The sequence below is a fragment of the Cavia porcellus genome, unplaced genomic scaffold (genome assembly GCF_034190915.1).
Source record: "Cavia porcellus strain 051 isolate PalLab524CR breed Dunkin Hartley unplaced genomic scaffold, mCavPor4.1 scaffold_15, whole genome shotgun sequence".
Taxonomy (NCBI): domain Eukaryota; kingdom Metazoa; phylum Chordata; class Mammalia; order Rodentia; family Caviidae; genus Cavia; species Cavia porcellus.
Genome location: NW_026947498.1, coordinates 68,086,940 through 68,102,303, shown reverse-complemented (window position 1 = coordinate 68,102,303; position 15,364 = coordinate 68,086,940). Strand labels below are relative to the sequence as shown.

Below are 15,364 nucleotides of genomic sequence, written 5' to 3'. Positions count from 1 at the left end.
CACATAATGAATGAATGAATGAATGAATGAATGAATGAATGAGGGAGGCAGGGAGGGAGGGAAGGAGGTCTTGGCTGAGCCTCCAAGTTTTTTTAGATGTTGTTTTTTGTTCATAATGTTGTTCATTGTGGACAGAATATAAGGATGAGAAAAGCCAGAATCTGTTTCATCCCAGCATGAACAGCCAACCGCCTGTAAGTTTATGGAGGTGCTCCTAGTCTCCCAAGGGGTGATGCTTCAAAACTGGATCTGGTGGTACAGTTGGCCCAGGAAGAGTGGGATGTACTTATCCCCTCAGGGGCAGACTTTATGCACCTTTTCATGTGTCTTCTAACCTTCTCTGTGTTGCCTCACTGGTTATAACATATCCATGTGCCCAATTTCTGCCTGCCAGGCTCTGCTCTGATCTGGATATTACAGTTTACCCTTATTGTGATGAACGCTTTGTCCATGAACCACCTTTGATCAGGTTTCCTATGGGTTATGAACTTAGGGCTCTTCAGAAAAACTTCAAGGCTTCCCTTTTCCTGGTTGGCTCAGTTTCCCTCTTCTTGTCATCCTTTAGGATGTCCCCTTTCCCCATACTTCAGGTAAAAGTAATCTCAGTTACAGTCATTTCTGAAAATGATTTCTCTCCATTAGTCTCCTTAGGCTCATTAGGCTCAATTCCCTAATACCACAACTATGAACATCACTCAGTATAGTTAGAAAACAATCTTTCCTCCCAGAATCCTTTGTGATTCAGCCACCATTTTGAGCAAATTTCTTTGTTCAACTATCTGTGATGACTGAGTCTACTTGATAAGCAGCTCCCCCAAACCTTGCAGAGGCTGAAAAATAATCCTGGAGAAGCTGCACTGATATTTTCCCACTGCATAGGAGACAGGAAGTTCTATCTCTGCACATGGGTGTGCATCAACAAGGAGGAAAAGCTGTGCTTTTGATGTTAAGACAGCATTGCCTGAAGAAGTGACCACATCCTACGGGCACGTGCAGGGCTCCCAACATTTTTCCTTATCATGGCTCCGAGGATGGGATAAATGGAGGATGCTGGTTATCTCTGATGGATGTGTGCTGATCCCACTTGGCCATCTCAGAGCTTGAGGATCAGCACCTTTGAGAAGGTGTTGGTTGGTGCACAGGCAGTGCTATGCTCACCATGGCTCACTGGTTAGGGAGTTCCAGTTATTGGACCATGGATTCTGAAGAACAAAATATTTTTACTCTTCAAGAAATTTCTTCTAGGAAACAAAGTAGTGTTTTCTACCTCTTATTCTTTAGTTTTCTAGAGAGTTTTAAAACTTAAGAACACAAGTTGAAGACACTTGCTGGGGGGGATCTTTTTTTAATAATTCTTGCCCAGTGAAACAATTAGTTTTCTATGTTTAATGCTTTTAAATAAAAATTGCCAATGCAATTTTTTTCTGTTGACATTGAAAGCATAAAAAGGATTGATTTGTGAAAGAACTGAACCAAATTTACTAAAGGCTAAACTTTATTTTTCTGACAAGATCTTTGATTTCAGGAGATATAATCGGAAATTGACATTTTCCCTTTTATCAGAGTAAGCCCTTTTTGCTGTACTACATGAGTTCATCAGGTGGGTGGTTGAATTAAGCAATTTGTTTAGATGTTATTAGTTTTTGAAAGCTCTGTTTGCAAACTCAAATAATAAGCTTCTAAATCAGATTTTTGCAAACACAAGGCTTACTATTTTGTAGGCAGAATCACAGCTCTGTTACGCTTAGGTCCATCCATGATTACTTGCTTCTTGGTTTTCATTTGAAAACTGGACCAAAAGGGCTTTAAAGGGATAAAAATTAAAAGTACAAATGCTTCTCATGAATATATTCTCTTGAAGAATGTATTTATAATATTTGACCAGTTTTCAAACGGGAACCTATAAAGTGGGAGAAATACTTTTTGCCTTCATTCCCAAAGAAGTCTTAAAAACACACAAGATTTTTCTTGTAAGAGAAAAGAATTTCATAAATGATTCAGAAAACGAGTCTAACCATGGTTTGTTTTAGCTGGTCTGCTTTGTCTATCCACTTGGTGGCGTGACTGGCATAGGATACATCACTGGACAACTGATCCCTCCCTGCAGAGGGCTTCCCACCCTGCTACACAAGAGAATCCACCAGAGAGCTTGGAAGACTCCAGAGCCAGACTGTGTCTCAGCCCAATTAAACCATGACCTCCAGAAGTGGGAGCTGGGCATGAGTATTTTATAAGGCAAAAGATTTACACCATCTGAAATGAAACCAGAGTAGGTCATAAGTATTTTAAAAACTCCCCACTGACTCCAACTGTATGCCACGGCAGAGAACCTACCCTGTAGGCAAACTAACATAAGTTCAGTAATCACTACTGTGTGCTCAGTGCTTCTATAATTCAAATTCAACTTCACCTTATCTTTCATTTAAACCTTGCAGAAGGAATACTTTCTCTTTCAGATTCTTTCTGAACTTGACTGCAGTTACCTGTTATGCTTGTTGGCCGAGGGGTACCAACTTATTTTAGCTGTGCATTTAAAATAATTTTGTTTAATATGCTAAATTTAAATATGCCCAACACGTTTACTAATACAGGCTTTGTCAAATCAGTCTGCCATAAACGGTACAAAGCCAGGGCTTTCCCACGGGGAACACCTTTAATTTTCTGAAGTATCAGTAAATGATGAAAAGGCTTTTTCTATTGTCACATGCATCTATAAAGATAGTAACAATCACCAAGAGTCTTCCTTACTGAAATCTGAGTTTGTTAAAGATACTCTTAAAATGCAAATGTTGAATATGAAGTATATTCATATGAAACATTGAAAAAAAATTTAAAGGATAATTTATAATTTAAAAATTGATATGAAAGTTGAATCACAATTGGGCTAATTCTCCTATCTATGGACATTTAGGTTGTTTCCAAATTTTTACTACCATAAAATGATGTCACAGAGCCATAGATATTAAATGGAAAAAAGGTTTGCTTTACAGCATCAAGGGGGAAAATCAGATAATAAAATGGCATTTGGAGTTTTCTATCATTTTTAGGGTATAAAAAGGCAACACTGAATAAATGTTTACCAAAGCACTCGTTTCTGTGAATTGTTAGTGTTTAAAGACGAAACTATCTTCCATGGAGGCTCCGTTCTTGCAGGGTGGTGATCACTTATTCATATATGCTCCATAAATATTTGTCAAATGAATCAGACACATCTTCAGTTCTTGCATATGCAAGACAATGATTAAGTTCTTGTTTTGTGAAAAAATATACTCTATTTATCTCTGAGCTAAACTTTTAACCAGATGGTAAAGAAGTGGATTTTGAGGAAATAGAAACTGTTTTTCCTTTCAAAGTTGGATTTACATTGAGTGGTCTTGTTCCTTCCAGTAAAAGCAAACACAAAGTCATGTACTAAAGGAATGAATAGGCAAGTAAGCAATTGAACACCTGGGAAGAGAGACCACATCCATGGTACAGTTGAAGAATTCTGGGAGGGTAGGTTTAATTGGCACCGCTAAGTCCGAAAGGGCCAGGACACACGGAAGGTCTTGGTGCCAGTGTAAAATCAGAGACACGGGAAATAGCAAGCTTTCCGGACACCACAGGTCCAACCCGCACCCTGTTGGGTCTGCTGTCTCATTCCGCCCTCCGTGGCTGCGTGGGAAGAGTGTTACCTGGGGAATGTAGAAGAGGCCCAGCAGATTAGCCACCGCCGTGGACACGCCGGAGCCAGTTGCTCCCACCACAGCGATAGTGGAGGGGATGTGCTCGGAGCAGTTGCAGAACTCATCCAGGTTCAAAGAATCAATTTTGTTCTGGGCCACAAAACTCAGGGTGGCCTCCAAGGCCTTTGAAACGGTGTTGCAAGTGTCAAATATCCTGTACCCCAGTGTCATGTTAGGGAGAAGAGCGGGGCTGCTGTTGATCTCCTCTATGGCAAATATCATGGCTTGTAACCAGCGGAATCCACGGAAATTATACCTGGAAAACAGAAGCAGAGGGAGATGGAGAGCTGGCTGGTTAACCGTCTTGGGGTGAGGGCTGTGCAGAGCTGGGTTTGACCCATGGCTCTGTCACTCTTTGGTTTCATCTGGGGCTCACTAAGACTCAAGGTCCTCTACTAAATTTGGGATGCCACTTACCTCATTTTTTTAAATTTTAAAATGAAAAAAGAATAAAAGCAATAAATTTTAAAACAAAACAATAGGAGATTAACAATGGTTATTATATTACATATTGTCATCTTCGAAGTAGTTGCTCAGATTATAAGATATAGGCATGAAAAATTGATCAAACAATGAAAGCACAAACTGTTCTTTCGGATGAACTAACAGAGATTAGTAGTATAGTTATCTTGTATTCTTTCTCTCTCCCCACCCAGTCTTTCTTTTCTCCTTTCTCCCATTTCACTTATGAATGTAATCTCAAATTGTATCCATTTACCTATGAAAGCCTTGAGTTTAATCTTATTTATAGCTGAGTAGTACTCCACTGTATAAACATCTTTTTTATCCATTGCACAATTGATGGGCATTTGGGTGGTTTCCAAGAGTTAGCTACTACAAATTGTGCTGCTATAAACATGAGTGAACATGTATCACCAAGGTATGATGTTTTTAATTCTTTTGGGAGAATACCTAGAAGGGGAACAGCTACTTCAAGTGGGACCTCCAATCCTAGATCCTTGATGAATATCTACAAACTGATTTCCACAGTGGTTGTTCCAGTCTACACTCACTTGCCTCTTTAAGGTGACTATGAGGATAATGACATATTAGGTATGTTTCACCAGGGTTCTTCCCAGAATTAGGGAGTAATAATGACAAAGATTATTATTAGTGATTTACAATCTTTAGTAACCAGTAATATTCTTTGATACTAGTAATTCACTGAGTCATTTATTTTTAGCTCCAGTACCAAAGAATTTGCAGTAGTTGATCTGAGCTACTTTAATAAAGGTAACACACACATTTAAAAAATACCAGGGAAAATATAACCAGATTAGGACATCAATATGTGGGAGCCTAAAAATAATCTGATATTTGCAGACAAGACATAAATTTAGATTATGAGATTCCTGGAGGTCAAGGGGGAAATTTTGAGAAACAAGAGGTCTCAGTTTTGTAAGCAAACAAATGAAAGTGTCTAACATGGTGGTTGTTTCTGGGTGGCAGAATGATGAGCTTTAAAACTGTGTGCTTTTAGCTTATTTATACATCATATTTTAAAATGAACATGCAGCATTTTTCAAAGAGGAATACTACTTTAAGGAGGAATCAAGCAAATTAACAAAGACAGTGACACAGTTTTCACACAACCAGTACTTGGATCCAGGCGAGGACTAAATTAATGTGCTGACTCAGCTTACCCAGGTCGCAGGGAGACCCCTCTGCACGCGGAGGGCTCCCTTTGCATTGTGGGTTTCATGACTTGAACAGGCAGGAAGTAAGAAATCTGATCTGTCATCCTCCACTGCATTGTTCAGGTTTCTTTTCTAATTTTAAGTATGACATTTTCCCTTTGTTTCTTTGTGTTTCTTTCATTTACTTGTTTTTTTCTATTTAAAGAATTTTTAAATTAAGTTTATTGGTACATTTTAGATATACAAAAGAATCACATTCATCACAGAGAGTTTGTACCTCTACATGATATATCTTGATTCTTCTTTTCCTCCCATTCCCCTCCCCTCCTTTCAACCCCTCTCCCTTTCCTTATTTACAAAAGCTTTGTTTCCAATTTTCCTTGTTTTCTCCTTTTTATTCTTTTCCCATCCTTCCTTTCTCCCTCTCCCCTACCCACTTCTCCTTCCCACTTGAGCGTTTTCTTTTTATTTCTCAATATCTATTATACATTTTGGTCCTTACTTATACTTGGGATTTCTCACACAAGAGAAACTTCATTATTTACATGTGTCCAATTTATTTCACTTGAGTATGGTCTCAAAAGGAATCCATTGGCTTAGAAATGTCTCAAGTTTATCTTTCTTTATGGATGAGTAGTATTCCAGTGTATCAAAAAAATCTTTTTTCCGTTCATTGGTTAATGGGCATTTGGGCTGTTTCCAAGGGTTAGCATTATAAACTGTGCCTTTACACACATGGGTGTGCATATCTTGTTGTGGTACGTTACTTTTAAATTCTTTTGGGAAGATACCAAGAAGGAGAATAACTGGGTCAAATGGAACCTCTAATTCTAGTTTTTTTCAGGACTCTCCACACTGATTACCACAGTGGCTGCACCAACAGTGAAGAAGGATCCCTTTTCCCCTACAGCCCCACCAGCATTTGTTATTGGTTGATTTCTTTCTTTCTTTCTTTTATTTATTATTTATTTATTTATTTATTTATTTATTTATTTGTGATTCTGGGTATCAAACTCACAACCACGTGCTTGCAAGGCTGGCACTTCTGCTGCTGAGCTAAATTCCCAACCCCAATTGGTTGATTCCTTGATAATAGTCACTCTTTCTGGAGTGAGATGGACTCTCAATGCTATTTTAATTTGCATCTCTCAAATGACCAGTGATGTTGAACATTTTTTCATATATTTATTTGAGAGAAATACATTTTTTAGTTTTCCTTTTCCTTTTTCTTCTTCTTCTCCTTTTTCTTCTTTTTTTGGTACCAGGGACTGAATTCACAACCTTGCACTTACCAGGCAAGCCCTTGAGCTGCTGAGCTAAATCCCTGGCTGTTTTTTGTTCTTTATCTATTCTAGATATTAGAATGTCCCTTTGTCTGAGGAGCATCTGGCAAAATTTTTTGTCCACTCTGTGGGTTGTCTCTTTATTGATAGCTTCTTTTGCTGCACAAAAGTTTTTATAATAATGAGATCTCAGATGCTGATTCTTTGTAGTATTTCTCATTTGATTTGGGTTTTGTTCATACAGATTTTGCCCATGCCTGTCTTCAACAGTTCTACATAGTCTGTCTTCCAGGAGATTTAGTGTTTCTGTTTTAACATTTAGATCTTTGATCCATTTTGATTTTAGTTTAGCATATGATGAGAGACATGAGTCTAGTTTTATTTATCAGTGTGTGGAAAGCCAGTTTTTCCAGCACCATTTATTAAAGACGCTATCTTTATTCTAGTAAAGGTGTTTGACCCCTTTGCAAAGATAAGGTTCTTCTGGCTCCAAATGAATTTTAGGATTATTTTCTCTAATTCTGTGAGGTACTGATCAGGATTGCATTAAATATGTACAATTTGGGGAGTATAGCCATTCTCGCTGTATTTGTTCTTCCTACCCAAGAACAAGGATGTCTTTTCATTTTCTGATGTCTTCTTTGATCTCCTTTTTCAGAGCACTGTAGTTGTCACGTTAAAGGTCTTCTACCTCCCTTGTTAGACTGATTCCTAAGTATTTTTTGGATGCTACTTTGAAAGATGTGGTTCCCCTAATTTCTTTCTCTGTGAGTTTGTTACTTGTGTACAGGAATGCTATTGAGTTTTGAGTGTTGAATCTTGATAATTTTGAATTTGGTCATAATTTCTTTCTTTATGTTTCCTTCTGTCATGGTTTATGTCTGTGTCCCTCAGGCCTCATGAGTTTGCATTGTGCATTTATGATGGTTCATTGTCTAGTGCTTGGATTGATGGTGTTAATGCTACACCCACTTAGGGGTGGAGCCAGGATGTGATGTAATGGCAGAAGAAGGTGTGTCTTGCTCTTTGCTGGTTCCTGCTTGCTGTTTGCAGCCGCCATGAACTGCGGCCCAACCGTGCCCGCCTGCCTTGGAGCCAACTGAGTGTGGACTGAAACCTCCAAAAACTGTAAGAAATAAACCTTTCCTTTCCCAACTTTGGGCTTCAGGTATTTTGTCTCAGCGATGAGTAAAAAGTAACTAAGACACCTTCATTTATTTGCTTGTGTTTCCTTCTTTATGCTTCTTTGTTTCTTCCTTTGTTGCCTTATATTTCCTTCATTTATTTAAGTACTTAGTTTTAACCTGAAAACTAATTAAGTGATACTAAGAAGTTTTCCCTATATAAAGTCACTTCTAAGCTACTTTGCTATCGTTTTTCAATTTACTTAAAAATCATATTATTTCAAGGAAGGTTTCTTGATCTCAGCTCTGTATATACATGGGAAATATATATATATATATATATATATATATATATATATATATCTGTCCAGAAAGGAGTGACATGGAGTATTTGTCCACATGGGTCACATGCAAGATACAGTCAACATAAATTTTGCACTTAGTTTTTCTTCATGCATAAGAAAGTATGCACATGTTATCTAATATACTGGCTCCCACTAGAGCATGAACAGAAATCCAATTTTCCATAATCCTACTTTTATTTTCATTTTGGGGGCATCAGGAAGATCAAGGGAAGTGCTGAATCCCTTCTAGAAGGTGCTAGTCTCAAATAGGAAGTGTTGTTTTCTCTGAGAAACTGGGTCAGGCTTTGGAGGGCAGTCGTGGCTGCTGATGTCCTGATTAAAGAAGTGATACAGTGTCATTTACTTGGAGCACCTTACTGCAAAGGGTGCTCTGCACCTGTATTCCATATTGTAAAAAGGTCATTAGGCGGAGTCAAGTAGAAGACAGCCAGAGCAGCGAGGTATCTGTAAGTCACATCCTGGAGGAATGTGATTGATGAGAAAAATGAGACTATTTGTGTTCGCAGAGACATGACTTACTAGGATGCATTTGCTGTCTTCAGGGGGCTGAAGGGAGAGTGCACTGAGAAGCCACTCTGCGGTCTAGGCTGCCCAACCTATACGAAGTATATTCTGTTTGTGGGAGCTGGTGAGGCTACCAGCAGGTGGGTGGAGATGGAGGTGAGGATTCAGCTTTTTATGAGAACTTTTTAATGGGAACAGTTTCAAAAGGCCACGGCTGCAGCGTGGGGGTGGTAGACGGAGAAAATGAATCAGCCAACACGCAGGTATGTAAGGTTAGGAGGGAATTTACTACTAAAGTTTGCTCTATTCACCTTTTCTGGGTACTCCGGCTCCCATTAAGCCACACTGTTGCCAGGTGCTGCCACCAGGTGGGTAAAAAGTGGTGAACTCTCTACCAAAGGGCTGGGTGTTAGCAGGCTGTGGATTTTTTACTGGGTACCCTTGACATTTTAGCTTTGGAAAAAAAAAAATTCTTTAGGGGAAAAAAAACGGGGAGGGCAAGAAGCTTTATCATGATTTAGGAACCAGTATTTTTGAAAAAAAGAGAACCAAGGCTTAAAAAGCTATTTTGGGTGTGATATAGCTTCCAAATACACAGAAAAGACACTCAGATTCAGCTCCTTGCCTTACCTGATACATTCCACGGACTCTGGCCTTGATTCTAGATCTTGATCTTTGGCTGCTACTCCAAAATGAATAGGAAAGAGCCCACCGAGGATAATGTCTCCTTTCTTCTGGGCTCGCTGGTCAGGCCCATAGGCAGAGGAGTGCCAGGCGAGGACCAAGAGGACCAAACAGCAGCTGTAAAATGCCATGATTCTGCCTTCTCTCCAGGGCAGAGACACAATGGTGACAGTGGTTTGAGGGCCCCAAGAACTTTCTCTCTTGGCGCAGCTCATACCTTGCGGTGGGGAGGCATGTCTACAGAGTGATCACAAACACAACAGAAGCCCTGGTGTTTGCAATTCCGTTTCTGCCTTCTCCATTGCAGACAGGTAGGGTGGGTGGTCCTTGAGTGTTCAGAGGCCACATCCTGTGGAGGCTGTCAGTGATGTTTTCTAAAAGAAAAAAGAGGCAAAATTCACTCGGTGAAATCTATGTCCTATCTTATTATAATGACTGCTGCAGAGGTGCCTCAGAATTTCCACTTAGAGGGGCTTAAAGGGAGCAGATAAAGTCATGACTTAGAGTCACAGTTTTATAGCACTGCATATACGATACGGAACACTTCAGTTGCCCACATCACGGAAGGACTGTGTTCTGTTATGAAAGGCCTTGTTTTGGGGCCTCCACTGATGCTACTTTTGGGGTGTGTTCCATTCATTCTTCTGCATGAATAATGCACAGAATTGGGTTTAGAGGTAGCAGATCCTTTTACTATAATGTTAATGATCTTTTATTATCAACTTATTCTTGTAGAAAATACAGAACAAAGCAACATGTTTAAGTTTAATTCTGACTTGGAACAAAACAAAAAAGTCCAAAAAGACCACTTACTTTTAAATTTTTTATGATCCTGCCCCCTACTTTGTGCAGATTACTGACTCCAATTTATAATGTGACACTCTTAGGAGAATAGTTCTTGTAGTCAGATAAATTATGGCACAGATTTTTTAAAAATAAAGTTTAACCTTTGGGTATATGGAAAACTCTTCTTTATAGCATGACTGACCTCGTAAAAACTCTACCACTTTACTTTGCTTTGATTCTCACCCACCCTGTGGGTTGTTTACCAATGACATACTGATACTAGCTAAATGTGCAGTCTTTCCTGAGGTTTAGGGACCAGCACTGAACCTTCAATTGCTCACCTCCACCTCAAAGTCTCAGGGCGCTTCAATTAACAAACTCTTAAATTCACACCTCCCCTAAAATTGTTCCTTCTTCATTGTTGTCTGTCACAGAAAATTTATGCCATCTACAGGGACACAAAATTAGACATTACTTTTGCTTTCTGTCTCTTCTCATCATTGCACTTTATGGTCTACCATTGTTATGGTTTATACTGAGAATGTTTCCCCAAATCCTCATACATTTATAGGTGTAGGGAAGAGGACCGGCCCATGAAGATGCTAGGGCTGATGTGCTCTTGGGAGGTGGGGCCTGGTCAGGGGAGGCAGGCTGCTGAGAAGGGTACACCAGTGTCTCCCTCTGTGGCTCCTGCTTTCTTTCTTCTTCTTGGAGGCCACGTGTGGGCAGCTTTCCTCTGCCAGATCCTTTGGTCAGATACTTCTTGATTTGGGGTCAGCCAGCTTTGGACTGAATCTTCCAAAAACTTGTGCAAAATAAACCTTTTCTTTAAGTCGTGAGAATTGCATATTGTGTGTTAGCAATTAGAAAATGACTAAAACAATCACGAAGTCCTATAGATTCCTTTTCCTAAATCTCTCTGGCACTCATCTGCTCTTCTCCATTTCCAGAGCCATTGGAAGTCTCTTATCTGGGTTTCTGCCACATTATTTCCTAACTAGTTTTTCCCGTTTCAATTTTGCTTTTTGCAATTTATCTTTGCAAATTTTTGCATCTGGCAGAACAAATGAGTTAGAGCACAGACTCTGGGATTAAACCTAGCTTTGAATCATAATTCTGCTACTTCTCATGTACTCTCATAGTATATGAGATTTTAGGCAGGTCATAATTTCCGAGCTCTTACTAAAATAATGCACGAAGAGTCATTAGCACAACTAGTAAACTCATAGAAAATACAAACCCCTTTCCTGCTTGTCTCTTGCTGGCCTCCAGTGACGCCAGCAGGGGCATGGGCCTCACACACAAGATACCACAGCAGACACTCAGCTTCCATAGAATCGCCCTGGCAATGTTTGAATAGCCATGATCAGCTAGTTTTCAGACTCTAGTCCTACTATTAGACTTTTTACTTTGCTTGGATGCTGGTCATAGGTTTTTCTCTCATTTTAAAAACAGTGCATGTGCTGAGGCCTGGGACTCCACAGGTAACAAACATGGGTTCCCGTTCTTAGGAGCTTTCAGTCCAGCGGGCAAGAACTCTGGTATATAGGATCACAACTGTAGATTCTATGCTCACAAATGGAAAATGAAGTAATAACTTTGTTTCTTTTGACTAAATTCAAATCTGTCTTCTCTCTGGCACTTAGTACAGTGCTTGAAATAGTGAATGACAAATAAATGTTTGTTGAATGGTTGCATAAAAACATACTCCAGAAAGAGAAACTAGCACTTACTGATCAGGTATTGTGCTAGCCCCTTTAAATACCAATGTATTTTAAACTGCTAAACAATTTGGCAAAGAAAGTAATACCAAGTCTACTTTCTACATAATGAACTTAGTTTACCCAAGTAAAAAAGGCTGGTACTTGAGTTAAAAATTAAGGAGGGGAGGAAATTGGGAGGAAAAAAGAGATCCCAAAATATAGTGTGATGAATGTGACCTATATATATATATATATATATATACATATTTAAATTGTACCAATAAACTTAATTAAAAATTCCTAAAGAATTTAAGATTTATTTTAAGGAGTGCTTAGTACTGAATTAGGTAGGAGACGGGACATTATAATTGGCTAGCGTAAGTCACTAAGATCTGTGAAAGTTTCCTTGTGAAAGATTAACTACTTTGGGAAGTTTATGAACTTCATTCACCGGTTCAGAAAATTCGTGACAAGAAGAAAGAGATGGAGAGATTGAGGGACAATTGAGAACAGTTACCTCTGTGAGTCTAAAGTCTTCGCACCCCCTTTTTCATCTAGTTACCAGAGCACAATTTGCTTTCAAAGCTGAAAGTCATTCAAGACCCTCCAGCTCCCCTTCCTTCGGTCCCTGAGCTCTTGGTCCTGTGGTTCTGCACCCTCTGTCCTTCCTTCTCTTTCCTGTTTTTGCCTTCCTCCAGGCTTTGTTGCAACAGCTTTTTTCTTTCCTTCCTAGCTCTTTCTCCCACACCCTAGACACCGACAACCAGGGCAGGACCCAATGCAATCCTAGCACAGTGGTTTAACAGTTGAAGCTCATGATTTGTGGCCTGTGAGGGGAGAGATCCAGGCCTTGCCAGGAGGTGAACCTCACCTGGAAACCAGTGCCAAGAAGGGGGCCACTGCCAGAGTGGGGACAGCCGGACCTAAGCCTCTTGCTGTGAGTCAGTGCCATTTGTGGACTGTGGGGTGAGAGAACCAGGCCTTAGCAGGAAGCAATCTCTGCCTGGAAACCATATCATTTTCATTGCTTTTTGGGATTGGGTTTTATTCTCTTTTGTCTTGTTTGATTATGTTAAATCTGATGGCATAAGCAGCTACTTAAAAGATAGCAAGACATAGTATGGTAGCCATTTTGGATTTACTATTGGCTTGTTTTGAAGTCCTTTCATTGTTTTGGTTTTATTGTTTGTATTCTATTCTGTTCTGTTCGATTTTCACTAGGTCTGAAGGTATCTGCAGGTATTTTGAAGAAAACAAAAGGCATTATGGTAACTATTGTTGATTTTTTAAGGTTTTGAAGTCCTGTATCACTTACCCTGGTTTATTTTGGTTGGTTTTATTGTTTTATTTTCCTTGGTTTTATCCTCTTTAAAAGAAAGAAAGAAACAAACAAACAAACGAACAATTGAAGCTCACCTCTATAACCTCGGCTTGCAATAGTTAGAATAATAAAAGCTCCTGAATCATCACTCACAACACTTTAGTTTTCATATCTATAGTAGAGATCCCCCACCCCCCCCAAAATGGGACTTGAACTGAGTGTCTTTGTACAAAGTTGCATTGCCAGCCCTTTATTTATTTATTCGCCTGTTTACTTTTTCCTTTTTTTGAGACAGTGTCTCACTAAGTCACTAAGATGCCTAGACGGGGCCCAAACTTGCCCTTCTCCTACCTTAACCTCCCAGGCTGCTGAGAATACAGGCATATGTCAGTGTACTTAGCAGATTCCTTACTGGACCTCTTGTATTTGCATTCTTTTATGCCCCAGTAAAATCATTTTTTAGCTGGATAGGTGGCTGTCTAAAATAAATACTGTTTCTCCCAGTTTCCTTTATGATTATGTGTGGTCATGGGACCAAGTTCTGGCCTATGAGATGTAAGCTAACATGTTCTGTGACGGTTTCCAGGAGTCTTATGTAGGAAATCTGGTGCTTTCTGTCCACCCTTCATCAGTCTCAGTTCACTCTGCTGCATGGAGATGGATGTGACAGCTGGGGTTCATCGTGCACCACGAGCTACACTGTAGGAAAGGAAGGTGCTACAAGCTAAGGATTTCAGGGAGTGGAACTAGATTGTTCCTGAACTTTTACATCCGAGAGAAGCGTGCCTCTGGCTTGTTTAAACAACTGTTGTGTATTTTTTCCTACCAAAGTGTCTCAAACAGTACCTGAGTCACAAATGAACTCATTTTTTTACTATATGTTTACTCCATTTAAATTATATCTAATCACATTTGTCTTCCTGCCCAAAAGTATTACACACAAGGCTGATGTTTAATATTTGTTCTTTTTCTCAATGGTCAGATACATCTTAGAAGAAGAAACGATCCGTGGACCAGGTGGCTTTCTGTTTAGAAAGTCCTTGACATTATGAGTAGTGTTTCAGCACTGACATCATACATCATTAAGTTCCTCATGCAAGGCACAGAATGGAAGAGGAGGGCAGACTGGTCCATGGGTTCCACAGACCCAGGAGTTTATAAATTCATATAATTACTTACTCATTAAATTTGTTCTATGTAAAGCACACTAGACAATGCAAGATGCTAGGGGGAAGAGTTGAAATTCTTACCTTCAAGGTGTTCATGGTTTAAAAGGAGAAGAGAAAATACATTATAATTATTGTAATGCAAATGCTGTAAAGAGGTAGAAACTAAGGGAATACAGACGGGGGTGGGGGAGTGATGTCCTTTGGTGATGCCAGGAGAGAAATTCAGTCAAGGTGGGGACTGGCAGCCTCGTGAGGGCTGTCCTGTCCGTCTTCCTCCTATGATAGCCTAACCAAGCACCATGCCTGAAGTTTATCAGATGCTCCCCAAATACCTGTTGAATTAATGAATGAAGTATGATGAGCATAAATCAGAGGATGGTTGGGCAGTTTTACAATAGCCCAAGGAAAGATTCTAGGAGACTCTGGGTTCTAGGAGAGTCCAGGTTCCTGTGGATAAGAACTTCGTCGTGATCACAGTGGTAGCCTCAGCTGCAACTGAATGAGAAACTGAGCATTGAACAGTTACTCTAAAAATATCACTGACCTTGTTTTTGTCTAAAAGTAGGTACAAAGCTCATTCAAGTTTCCGAGTCAAGGACAAGCTAGCAGAGGGTAGTAAGAAAAGGTTAGGAGGCAACACTGACATTTCAATTTTCACCAAAGTAAAAACTACCCCTGCTTTCATCTTAGTGTCAATGTTTCTGGAAATCATTTAACTTTGGAAGAAAAAGGCTTTGACCACATGTCAAGCAAAACTGAGGCACAGACCTCTGGACAGAAAACCTCTCAGCAAATTAAGGGCATGGTGAACCCAAAAGTTACAATTTTTCAATTCCTAGATGGCAGAAATAAAATTCTAGGTTTCCTGGAGGAAGAATGGTTAGGAAACAGATTTTGATTTCCAACAGAGGTAATTTATCTTGATAGACCAAGTACACTGATTTACTGTGACCTTTGCCCTCTTTAGTCACACTGATGGTCAGGAATACTAACAGAAGGGATGGCAGTGTGTATTGCAGGAAGGTGAAATGTGTAGGCTTAATGAGGGTGAACAGGGAAAAGA

At 39.6% G+C, this 15,364-nt stretch overlaps 1 protein-coding gene across 2 annotated transcripts in view; it reads right to left on the bottom strand.

The window, feature by feature from the left end:
• Window positions 1–15,364, bottom strand: part of Casr (calcium sensing receptor) — an 86,077-nt gene that overhangs the window by 28,280 nt on the left and 42,433 nt on the right. For both annotated transcript variants that reach the window (XM_063225077.1, XM_063225078.1), the window contains exons 2-3: window positions 9,269–9,696; window positions 3,675–3,981 (exon numbers count right to left, since the gene is read on the bottom strand). In XM_063225077.1, coding sequence (XP_063081147.1) covers window positions 3,675–3,981; window positions 9,269–9,537 — 576 coding nt within the window. In that variant the 5' untranslated portion in view covers window positions 9,538–9,696. The remainder of the gene's footprint in view (window positions 1–3,674; window positions 3,982–9,268; window positions 9,697–15,364) is intronic.